The sequence below is a fragment of the Leuciscus leuciscus genome (assembly GCF_965113295.1).
Source record: "Leuciscus leuciscus genome assembly, chromosome: 13".
Taxonomy (NCBI): Eukaryota; Metazoa; Chordata; class Actinopteri; order Cypriniformes; family Leuciscidae; genus Leuciscus; species Leuciscus leuciscus.
This window is the reverse complement of record NC_138737.1, coordinates 43,330,670-43,343,045: the sequence shown is the minus strand read 5'-3', so window position 1 is coordinate 43,343,045 and position 12,376 is coordinate 43,330,670. Positions and strand designations below refer to the sequence as shown.

General features: G+C 40.7%; 2 protein-coding genes and 1 long non-coding RNA gene across 6 annotated transcripts in view; 1 reads left to right on the top strand and 2 right to left on the bottom strand.

The window, feature by feature from the left end:
- The window catches only part of LOC309512029, a 276,593-nt gene that overhangs the window by 87,012 nt on the left and 177,205 nt on the right, over nucleotides 1–12,376 (top strand). The window lies entirely within an intron of this gene.
- LOC309512837 (polyunsaturated fatty acid lipoxygenase ALOX15B-like) overlaps nucleotides 1–12,376 on the bottom strand; it is a gene marked incomplete at its 3' end in the record, with an annotated part of 178,256 nt that overhangs the window by 54,022 nt on the left and 111,858 nt on the right. The window lies entirely within an intron of this gene.
- LOC309512016 (H-2 class II histocompatibility antigen, E-S beta chain-like) lies at nucleotides 1,180–5,513 on the bottom strand. Of its 2 annotated transcripts, none has more exons than XM_082187425.1 (6): nucleotides 5,356–5,513; nucleotides 2,722–2,997; nucleotides 2,359–2,640; nucleotides 1,530–1,662; nucleotides 1,399–1,426; nucleotides 1,180–1,270 (listed from the first exon to the last, which is right to left on the bottom strand). In XM_082187425.1, the coding sequence occupies exons 1-4, from the start codon at nucleotides 5,417–5,419 to the stop codon at nucleotides 1,532–1,534; spliced, it is 753 nt and encodes a 250-aa protein (XP_082043551.1). In that variant the 5' UTR covers nucleotides 5,420–5,513; the 3' UTR covers nucleotides 1,180–1,270; nucleotides 1,399–1,426; nucleotides 1,530–1,531. The 2 variants fall into 2 exon arrangements, with proteins under 2 accessions (XP_082043551.1, XP_082043552.1); XM_082187426.1 differs by having other exon boundaries at nucleotides 1,399–1,421.

Here is a 12,376-nt window from a genome sequence, read left to right as displayed (position 1 = left end):
TTTATGATCAGCCTGTCAAAGCAACAATCAAGTTAAACCAGTTTAGAAAAGTGCTAAAACTTACACACAGGCAAACCGGTGTCCAATCCATAAGGAGTCATTATAGACAGGCATCATAAATAATAACAAACACCATTACAATGAGTCTTTATTGAGAAAATCACTTTCATATTGCTGATGACATGCTTTTTATAAATCCAACGATTTAAAACAGAATATATAAGCTAAAATGTTACATATGACTGAATCTGCAGTAATTAGAAAATGTCACAGTGGTTTTCTCCCAGTACACTGCACTGCAAAATATGCTTTTCTTACTTAGTATTTTTGTCTGGTTTCCAGTCTAAATATCTAAAAATTCTTAAATCAAGATGCATTTACTAGATAAGTAAAATTAGATAAGATATTATTTCTTGTTTTGTGGGGGAATGAATCAAAATGAAGTGAGTTTAAATTAACCATTTGTTACAATGCACTAATTGTGTACATACTGTACATGTTTTTACATTATACTTATGTTTATAAAATACTTGCATAGACTGTAATTGGATTGTGTAATTAAGATGTAATTACAGAAATGAATTCCATGTTGAGCTCTTAAGCCTCTCTTAAACCCAAACCTGTCCTAACCGTACCCGTATCCCTCCACAATAGCAGCACAAACGCTTCGCAACACTACATAGACACAATAACTGCATTGCACTCATTTATTAATGCAAGTACATAGTAGTTAATGACACCTAATATAAAGTGTGACCCCACTTCCTAAAAACAATTGCAGCTTTTTATTGGTTTTACACAAAACTATATGTACCATTTCCCCAAACACAGCAAACAATACTCTATCATTGCATGACATCTTAATTACCAGCAAACTGGCTCCAGCTAGATCAGTAATGCACAGAACATACAATGTACTAAACTGCATTTTACACGGCTATAAAAATGAGCTATAAAAGGGGATGTGAGTTCCCAGAGCAAACTAACTTTAGTGGGAAGTGGAGAAAGAACAAGAGGTGGTGAAAGAGAAGGAGTGAGAGATGTAGAAGGAGGAGAGATGGGTCGAGTGGAGGAAGCAACAGGAGAAACCACAAGAAGACATGACATGAGTGACATCATTATTACTGCCAATAGTGCTGAAATATTACCCAGAAACATGAATCAGGTGCGACGCTCTAATTCAGTTTTCATCATCATGTTTATTATGAAACAAGAGTTAGACTGTGGGATAGTTGAAGATGATGAGGCTCCTTTCAGTCAGAATGAGGACCTGCGGTTTGTGGGATTAATATTCATGTTACTGAGCTTGATTATTCAGTATTTCATTATTGGTAAAGATAATGTTTGATCACACAGAAATGCTGTTATGCAATTAACTGAGTGAAATGTCAAACTTACCATCATTAACGTGGTACTATGATCTTCTCTATCGAAATAAAAAGAGTAATTAGTTGAAAAATAAAATGCCATGATGTTTATAGTGAGTTGTTGCCTAACTGGCCTGAGTTCTACCACTGGCGCACTCTCACCTCTACAGCCCAGCTGATTTCATCTTGTAGTAAAGGAATCCAGCAGCTGCTATGAGGATTCCCAGCACCAGTCCAGCAGTTTCAGTGGTGAACAATAGTTGGATATTAAACTCAAACTCCGGGACAGGGGGGTCTGTGAGAGACAGACATCGCTCTATCATCACAATAGCATTAAATACAGAAAGGGTTAACCCATGGCTAGCTGTGCATTAAACAGTTTTAAAGCATGACGTGAAAGTTCGTACCTGCGTCTGTTCAGTGTCTACAATGATACTATGAGTTACATTAAAGGTTCACTCCACTTTATTTGGAAATAGGCTCATTTTCCAACTCCCCCAGAGTTAAACAGTTGAGTTTTACCGTTTGCGAATCCATTCAGCCGATCTCCTCTCATTCCTGAGTAATAATCGAGGACCTTTGCTGCCGTACCATGGGTCCAGCGGGCGCAATGATATCACGCAGCGCCTGAAAATAGTTCCCAGCCAGTTAACTTCCAACGTGACTGGCACTCAGTTTGTAGTAATATCATTGCGCCTGCGGTACGGCAGCAAAGGTCCTTGATTATTACGCAGGAATGAGAGTTTAGTTCATAGCCCCCCCCCCCACACACACACACTTCTATGTTATTGTTTTGTTTTTGCTTTTTTCTCTGTTTATATGTGGACAGTTTTCATGGCATCTGTCTGTATATAGTTCATGTGAGCTTTGATATGTTCCTGGTATGATAAATACAATAAAGTATAACAGGTTATAGCAGGTTGAGCAATTCCCGTGTGTTGTATTATTGTGTAATTGACGCTACATTGGTGTGTCCTGAGGTCTCTCTTACCCCAGTCGTAGATCATGGGTTTGCTGAAGCTGGCGTGCTCCACCACACAGGAGATCTTCTGCCCAGGGTTAGGAGTGTATTCCAGCTCAGAGTGGATCTGGTAGAGCCAGTCTCCATTCGGCAGCTCCTCAGTGTTGGTCACATCAGACGTCACCACTACACCGTCCTGCAACCAGGACACTTTAATCGGCTCAGGGTAGAAGTCGTACACACTGCACATGACCAGAGCTGGGTGTGTTTTATCGCCCGGCGTCACTGAACTGAGCTTCACCTTCGGCTGCACTGAACCCAGAAGAGACACATACTCAATTACACCTAAAGATGTTTAACAGAAGAGTTCTGTGTGAGCCTTGCGTCCCGTACCTGTTTTGTTGTAGACGGCTGATTCTGTAATCTCAGCATTATGTTTGCAGAACACCTCCACTTGAGCCTTCTCTTGCTGTAATAAGTTTGGATCTTTGTTCCAGTTCTCTGCAGTTTTCACTCCAAACTCAGTAAACCCCACAAACTTCCCCACAGTGCTGTTGAACTTTATGAATGGATATTTATTGAAGTAGTAGCCTTCAATGAACACCATGTCACTGAGATCAGGAGAGCTGTAGATGCATTGTGTCCACCGGTAATTATAATAGCCATCCGCTGAAAAATAATGTCTTCATGAGATTATTTCAACAATAAAAACACAAAAACACATCCTGATGCTGTTATTACTGGAATGTCCTTTCTAAAACATCATGTCCTATCCATATTACTAAAACATCTATACCTATATTCCCTGGAATAATTATGAGCAACGTAAGATCTCTACAGAACAAAATTGAGGAGCTGCATGTAAAATCCAAAGTCTGACATCAGTGGTGATGAAGTGTTTTGAGAAGTGTATAGTATCGGTGTTAAGAGAAAATGTTAATAGTCACTTAGATCCACTCCAGTTTGCTAACAGGAAAGGAAAAAGAGCAGGTGATGCTATCAATAGTTTTTTGCACTTGGTTGTAAAGCCCCTTGAGGATTCCGATGCTTATGCACGAGTGCTTTTTATTGAGCTTAGTTCAGCCTTCAGTACTGTTCAACCACAATTTTTAATTGACAATTGAAAGCAGTTAAATGTAAATCCTACAGTTATACAGCGGTATCACGCCTTTTTAACAAACAGAACTCAGAGAGTCGAAGTAAAGAATAGTTTATCTCCAGTAAAATGCTGTAGCACAGGCGTTCCTCAGGGCTAGCTCACCATCTCTTCTTACGCTGTACACTAACGAGTGCTCCAGTAGGCACTCACACAGCTGCATTATGAAGTGCTCGGATGATACAGTCATTTTAAGTCTGCTGAAAAAAACAAGATTCCTCTTCTATTTTTATCCTGAGATTAATTCATTTGTAGACTGGTGTGATGCTAATGTTCTAATAGTGAATACTAAGAAAACGGAGGAAATAATTTTTGATCCCAAGGGCTTTGGAGATCATATGCCCATAGTTGTTCATAATCAAGAAATCACACAGGTGCAATCATACAAGTACTTAGCAGTACATTTAGACAAATCTCTTACGTGGGACAAGCATGTTATCTGGGTGTGTGAAAGACTTCACCAGAGATTGTACTTTTTACGAAGATTGTGGTTTAATGGAGTTGATAGGAAAATGGTGTTCCTTTTTTATCAGTCTGTACTAGAAAGTGTGATTAGATATGGTCTGTCCACTTTGAATGGTGATCTCCACTTGGTGAATGGTAAAATCAAAATCAAAGTCACTATATATTGTTCGATCTTCATTGAAAATGATTGGACTGAAAGACTATCCTAGTATTCAGACACTGTACGAGCAATGCACACACTAAATGAGGCAAAAGGATTTTAAGCGAGCCATCTCACGTACTCTACCACTCTCATGAACTCCTGCCGTCTCGAGGAAGGTACAGCACTCTCCGCTTTAAACAGAACCTGTTCAAAGACTCTTTTGTACCGATCTCAGTTAGACTGCTGAACATGAACTTTATTTATTTGTATGTGTATGATGTGTATATTTTGTTAATGTATTAATGTAAGCTATCAGGTTTTGTCGAAATGCTGGCTATGGAGTCCATCACAAATTTCCCTACCAAGGACAATAAAGTATATTTCATTTCATTTCACTTCATAACTAACAGTTTAAGAAGTCAAGTCGAGTCAAGTCACAATTATTTATACAGCGCTTTTTACAATACTGATTGTATCAAAGCAGCTTTACAGAGATAACAGGACAATAATGCAGCAGAGTTTGTTTCTAGAGGAAAATAGTGTCACAGTCCAGCTTAAGTAAGTTCAGTGATGGTTCATTTCTGTTGTAAAAAAGTTGTTAATTTAGTTGAAGTGTAAGAAAATGTTGCTGTTAAATCTTGCCAACACTGTTAAACACCAGAAACATCAGTGTGTCCACCACTACTACTGTAATATAATCAGGGCTGCACATAACGCTGATGGTTCTCAAGGCAACACTGGAGATGATGCTGATACTCACTTTACACACACTAATGAAATGAAATGAAATAAAAAAAGAGGGGGGGGGGGGGGGGGGTCAAGTGTAACTTTCCTTTTCATTTACAGTATTATTCAAGTGCTTTGATACCACAACAAAAACTACTAGCCCAACTAATAAAGTTCAAACTTTTACAAAAAGTATGGAAAAACACAATAATGGAATCAGAAAGTAGATATGACTCGAGCGCTTTATTCCAGGTTCAAATATATTAACTATAATATTCAAGACTAAAGCTCTGAAACTTCAAAAAGGACACAAATGCATCATAAAGTATCATAAAAGTGCATGGTCCATGTGACTATTTGAAGTCTTCAGAAGCCATACAATTGCTGTGTGTAGGACACAGGCTGAACTTCACCTGAATCATCAGATTCAATTCAGTTAATCAATAATTCAATTGCAGAAGTGAACAATGACTTATATTTCTCACACAAAGACTTGAGTCATAGCTATACTGTCTTTAGTAAAGCAGATTAATCTCACCTGCTCCAGTGAGGACAGACAGCATCAGAACGTGATGAAAACTCAAGAGCCCTGGCAGTGACATCTTCACACACACACACACACACACACACACACACACACACACACACACACACACACACACACACACACACACACACACACACACACACACACACACACACACACACACACACACACACACACACACTATCACAACTGACATAGCCAATACCCTGTTCATATTAATGTGATCAGTGTCTAAAACCACTGACCAATCAGAGACTCTTTCTACATGAGTCAAGTGTTGCTGGGCAATATCATGCTTTCATTGCTAAACTACAGTTCTAATGCATTACCTGTATGCTGTGGTGTGGTGTGGTGTGGTGCTAACCCTAACCCTAACCCTAACTTAAACACCTATTACCTTATTTTAATTATTCTACGGTTAGGTAGAGTAAGTTAAATCTGTGAATCAGCGTCCGCCTGGACATTATCTTTCCAGTCCTGGAAACTGCCTAACCCTTGTTCATATAAATCCTTTCTCCTCTTCGTCCTCCTGCTTCGTTGCATTCTGTGTCTCGTCCGCAACACAGACGACGGTAATGCTGGCATTTTTCCTTTGCATTTGCATTTTGCATTTGCATTTTGTTCCTCACTACGCTTTTTAATAAATGCTTAAAACATTAAGTATGGGATGTTCTTCTTTATAAACCACTTTCTCAACAAACAATTTTACAAAAACAATTTGCTGTGTTTTTCTTTATTAACCACTTTCTTCATATATGGTTTCAATGATTATTACAAGTGTCTTTCTTTATATAACACTTCCTTAATAACTCGTCTAACAACAACTTCTGGTGTCTTGCTTTATAAAAACACTTTCATTATATAAGGTTACCATTGTGCTTGACTACAATACATAAGTGCTTCATACACAAAAAGGCGTATTTATAATAGAATAATTGCATATTGCCAATTGCATATTCCAGTGCATTTGGCAGACACTTTTATCATTTATACTTTTATCACAGCGACTTACATTGCATTTCAAGCTACACATTTACATTCTTATCAGGTGCTGCTTTCCCTGGGAATCGAACCCCTGACACGCTCTACTGTTAGAGCTACAGGAAAGCTAAAGATTGCAGTAATAGATTAAAGGGTGGGTGAAATGCTATTTCATGCATACTGAGTTTTTTACACTGTTAAAGAGTTGGATTCCCATGCTAAACATGGACAAAGTTTCAAAAATTAAATTGTACGTTTGAAGGAGTAGGCCTATTTCTGTGCCAAAAATTGTCCTTCCGGTTTGTCACAAGTTTCGGAAAGTTTTTTTCGAGTATGGGTCTGTGTCACGTAAGATGGGGCGGAATTTCCTTATATGGGTCCTAAGGGCACTTCTGCCTAGGGTGACCAGATGAGATTGGCTGAAATTCGGGGGGGGGGGGGGGGGGGGGGGGTTGTTTGGGGAGGTTTTGGGGTAGTCCTACTATGATATTAGACTACATAGCCTATAATAAAATGAATTTTCAAACCTGAACCAAACATATTTTTATTCAAAGATCAACAGTCTGTCATTAATATTTAGTCTGCCACAAAAAAACAATATTAAAATCATGAACTCAAATGTCATTGTGACCAAAAAAAAAAAAAAGACTGTTGTAACAGTGCGTAAATCAGACATGTCAGGCTATAGTAAAGTCTAACGCTAGTAAGCCTTATGCCAAAATTATTATTATGACGAAATTGTCGGTCATTAAATAAGAAAACTAAATAATTGTGTAGATGATTTGCTTTGTGTAACCCAACATCAGACATTAGGCCGAAGTTTTTTTTTGCACACAGTTCCGCGACCAATCAATCACTCCTTTACTGGCTGCCTGCACATTCACTGTCCTCGCGGCTGCGGCAACTCGCGCTCGCTTATCAATGCATTTTAATTCGCGCCTACGGTATCTTTGTTGAACTTCAAAAAAAGAAAAAGAAAAAGATGCTGCAGCCAATAAGCAGCCGGCGGGGGCTGGCTGCAGGACGACTCAACCTCCACGGACAGTTTTTAATGTTTTATCAGACAATATAAGAATTTGCTTTAGTATAATTTTCGGGACAATTAGGGCCGGATTCGGGATTCGGGACAACAGCTTAGATTTCGGGACTGTCCCGAATTTTTCGGGACGTCTGGTCACCCTACTTCTGCCGGAACAGCGCGCGCGCACTCGTAGACCAGAGCGACAGAGCGAAAGCAGTTCCTCATCAAAGCGCTGTGCTCGGCTTTAGGGAAGTCAATGTCACCAAAGAAGTGTGTTTTTGGTTGCCAGGGCAAGACAACCCTGCACAGATTCCCAAAGAACCCAGCGTTAAGGGACCAGTGGATGGAGTTTTTTCAGAGACTGTTTGTTCCCTGCATTTCGACAATGATTGTTTTATAAACAAAGCCCAGATCGACGGATTTGCAGATCGTCTAATGCTTAAGGATCGAGCAGTCACAATGATAAATGTTCGCGGCCGTGCGTTGGAACCGGGCGGTGAGTAAAACTGCTTCAAATGTCTGTGTGTTGTTAGCTCGGTTAGCACAGCTTTAGCTCCGCCCACACGGCCCACCTCCAGATGCTTGTTTTTTCCGGAAAGACTCGGTACAGCCTATCTTTCTTTTATAAATATAATAAAACTAAAGACTTTTTGGAGATATGAAGGATGCAATACTACTCTATAGGTACTCAAGATTAACATGAGATTGACTGAAAATGAGCATTTCACCCCCCCTTTAAATACAATAACATTTAAACTTACATTCCTGAAAAAACAACAACGGCACAATCTCTAAAGTGTTAGAGAACACACAATATGAACAGCATTCTCAGGTATTTATATCCAAACGTGACACTCTCTCTCTCACACACACACACACACACACACACACACACACACACACACACACACACTCACACTCACACAAACACACACACACACACACACACACACACACACACACACACACACACACACACACACACACACACACACACACACACACACACAAGCTCGTTCATCTCACGCTGCATTGAGCGGACACGTTCAGTTTTTCTTGTTACCCACCTAAGTGAATGTGGGGTCGGTGCCGCGCTGGGCGAGTGATGTAACCGGTGAATTAGAGACGGTAAAGTGAGTGTGTCTAATATCATTGCTCTTAAAGAGTGTGTGAGTCTTGTTCCACACACATACGATGGTTCAGACTGAACGGCACTGCTAAAACTTCTATTACAGTTTTTCTCGATTGTTTACACACATTTTCTGAAAGCATGCCTCGTACTCTCAGAACTCTACACACACACACACACACACACACACACACACACACACACACACACACACACACACACGCACACACTGGCCAAAACCCCTCAATTCTCCTGCAAAATGAAACTTTACATTCAAAACAATGTTATTTCTTCTCAAAATGGTATTTTGTTTTCAAATGACACACACAAACCATCATATGAATAGACACAGAACCAGTTGAACACTGATGTGCTCAGTGTAAAACACTATGATGACTGGAAAACACTTCTTCTCCATTCATCATAATGACTTAGGCCTTTTTTTGTTCACTGTTACACTTACTACAGACAGTACATACATAAGTGTGTTGTAAAATATTTGAGAATATTGTTTGTATACTCAGAACACACAAATACACGGTAACAAATATATTTTATTTTTCCCACAAAAACAATGTACACAGTGTACATCCCAACCAACACAAAGCTGTACATACAGTGGTCTACATACAAAACAACAGAAGAATTGACTGTATACAGTTACAGTTTTTTACGATTGCTATGACAGATTTTTCAATACATTTAACAATTTTCCAAAACTCTTAACACAGTTAGCACTACATCCGTCTGTGTAAGCTATACTATTACAGTTTTTTTACGATTGTTTACACACTAAAATAAAAATTTCCACACAATTTGCAAAATTCTACTCCAAGGAGCAAAACACCTCCACAGATTTGCACAACATTACACAAAATGTCTGCTTCACCCTTTTTGCAAAACATTACACACAGTGATTTGTAAAACTCTACACACATTTTCACACCTTAGACACAGTTAAGGATTGTGAGGTTACTTCCTTGTCATTACAAAGCCCCGGATTGCCAATGACCACACTAATGAACGAATTCGATAAACACAACCACCAGGTGTGGAAGCACACATGTGCTAATTTGAAAACGCAGCACTCAGGTGTCCTATAAAAGGCAGCAGGTGAGTTCACCTGTCTTCAACAAAGATGGAAGGAGCTAGAAGAAAAAGAAGAAGAGTGAGAATGAGAGGGGGAGCTCAAAGAGGAGATGAAGGAGGTAGAGGAAGAGGAGAAGGAGGTAGAGGAAGAGGCCCAGGTAGAGGAAGAGGAGAAGAAGGAGATAGAGGAAGAGGCCTAGGTAGAGGAAGAGGAGAAGGAGGTAGAGGAAGAGGCCTAGGTAGAGGAAGAGGAGAAGGAGATAGAGGAAGAGGAAGAGGAGAAGAAGGAGATAGAGGAAGAGGCCTAGGTAGAGGAAGAGGAGAAGGAGGTAGAGGAAGAGGCCCAGGTAGAGGAAGAGGAGAAGAAGGAGATAGAGGAAGAGGCCTAGGTAGAGGAAGAGGAGAAGGAGGTAGAGGAAGAGGCCTAGGTAGAGGAAGAGGAGAAGGAGATAGAGGAAGAGGAAGAGGAGAAGAAGGAGATAGAGGAAGAGGCATAGGTAGAGGAAGAGGAGAAGGAGGTAGAGGAAGAGGCCTAGGTAGAGGAAGAGGCCTAGGTAGAGGAAGAGGAGAAGGAGGTAGAGGAAGAGGCCTAGGTAGAGGAAGAGGAGAAGGAGGTAGAGGAAGAGGCCTAGGTAGAGGAAGAGGAGAAGAAGGAGGTAGAGGAAGAGGCCTAGGTAGAGGAAGAGGCCTAGGTAGAGGAAGAGGAGAAGGAGGTAGAGGAAGAGGCCTAGGTAGAGGAAGAGGAGAAGAAGGAGGTAGAGGAAGAGGCCTAGGTAGAGGAAGAGGCCTAGGTAGAGGAAGAGGAGAAGGAGGTAGAGGAAGAGGCCTAGGTAGAGGAAGAGGAGAAGGAGATAGAGGAAGAGGCCTAGGTAGAGGAAGAGGAGAAGAAGGAGATAGAGGAAGAGGCCTAGGTAGAGGAAGAGGAGAAGAAGGAGGTAGAGGAAGAGGCCTAGGTAGAGGAAGAGGAGAAGGAGGTAGAGGAAGAGGCCTAGGTAGAGGAAGAGGAGAAGGAGGTAGAGGAAGAGGCCTAGGTAGAGGAAGAGGAGAAGAAGGAGATAGAGGAAGAGGAGAAGAAGGAGATAGAGGAAGAGGCCTAGGTAGAGGAAGAGGAGAAGAAGGAGATAGAGGAAGAGGAGAAGAAGGAGATAGAGGAAGAGGCCTAGGTAGAGGAAGAGGAGAAGAAGGAGGTAGAGGAAGAGGCCTAGGTAGAGGAAGAGGCCTAGGTAGAGGAAGAGGAGAAGAAGGAGATAGAGGAAGAGGCCTAGGTAGAGGAAGAGGAGAAGGAGATAGAGGAAGAGGCCTAGGTAGAGGAAGAGGAGAAGAAGGAGATAGAGGAAGAGGCCTAGGTAGAGGAAGAGGAGAAGAAGGAGGTAGAGGAAGAGGCCTAGGTAGAGGAAGAGGAGAAGGAGGTAGAGGAAGAGGCCTAGGTAGAGGAAGAGGAGAAGGAGGTAGAGGAAGAGGCCTAGGTAGAGGAAGAGGAGAAGAAGGAGATAGAGGAAGAGGAGAAGAAGGAGATAGAGGAAGAGGCCTAGGTAGAGGAAGAGGAGAAGAAGGAGATAGAGGAAGAGGAGAAGAAGGAGATAGAGGAAGAGGCCTAGGTAGAGGAAGAGGAGAAGGAGATAGAGGAAGAGGCCTAGGTAGAGGAAGAGGAGAAGGAGGTAGAGGAAGAGGCCTAGGTAGAGGAAGAGGAGAAGAAGGAGATAGAGGAAGAGGAGAAGAAGGAGATAGAGGAAGAGGCCTAGGTAGAGGAAGAGGAGAAGGAGATAGAGGAAGAGGCCTAGGTAGAGGAAGAGGAGAAGGAGATAGAGGAAGAGGCCTAGGTAGAGGAAGAGGAGAAGGAGATAGAGGAAGAGGCCTAGGTAGAGGAAGAGGTAGGGAAGGACTTATGCCATTGAAGACATAGCCTGTGATGTGGATGAAATCTTATGGCCTGATCCAGCCAGACGGAGAGATGATGAATAGTTACAGTATTCTTGTTGCTTTTACAGTAGTTTTTCTTCAGAGTCAAAGTGTATGTACTTCATGCAGTAATTTTTATTTGTCTACAGATTTTATTTGTTTCATTGATTTCATTGTTGGTTGATTACTGTAACTGATTATGGTAAGAAATACTGTGTAAGTATTGAAATAAATACTTGAAATATTCAGTCTGCAGCATCAGTGTTGTGCAGTGCTTGGTAAGTTTATAGTAGGCCTATTTGTGTACATTCTCCCTATATCTCAAACTAATCATGAAGAATGTTGTGGGTATGTCACTATTTTTATTTATTTTTTGTCATCTAAATGATCCCTTACATAACAATGTCTGGCCAAAAATCTAGCACATGCTATTTCCTAATTTTTTTTTTTTTTTTACAAATGTGTTTTATATTTATCACAGCTGTGTGTAACTGGCTGCAATAGTGTCTGATCATTGAGGACTGTGTTGATTAAATGAAAACTAATAGCATTTTCACAAATATGTGTATATGTTTTGACTGAAGTAGAGTCACTGTTCGGACGCTCTTGCTTACTGCTCCGCGTTTTGCTCTATCGCTTTTACATTTTATCTCCTATTTTTTCTATATTTTATTTCCTTTATTTTATTTCCTTTTATCACCTAATTTTAACTTCAGCAAATCAGCACAGTGCTCATACGACAAAGTTTGGATTACTACAAAAACTGAGAATTCTTTTACCCGACCAGCTTACATAACGGGAAAGGAAAACACAACTGCCTACAAGGATAAGAGAAAATGCCTCTTCTGGAATCTACTTGCTGCACTAACTGCCACAGACTTTTACAAAGGATT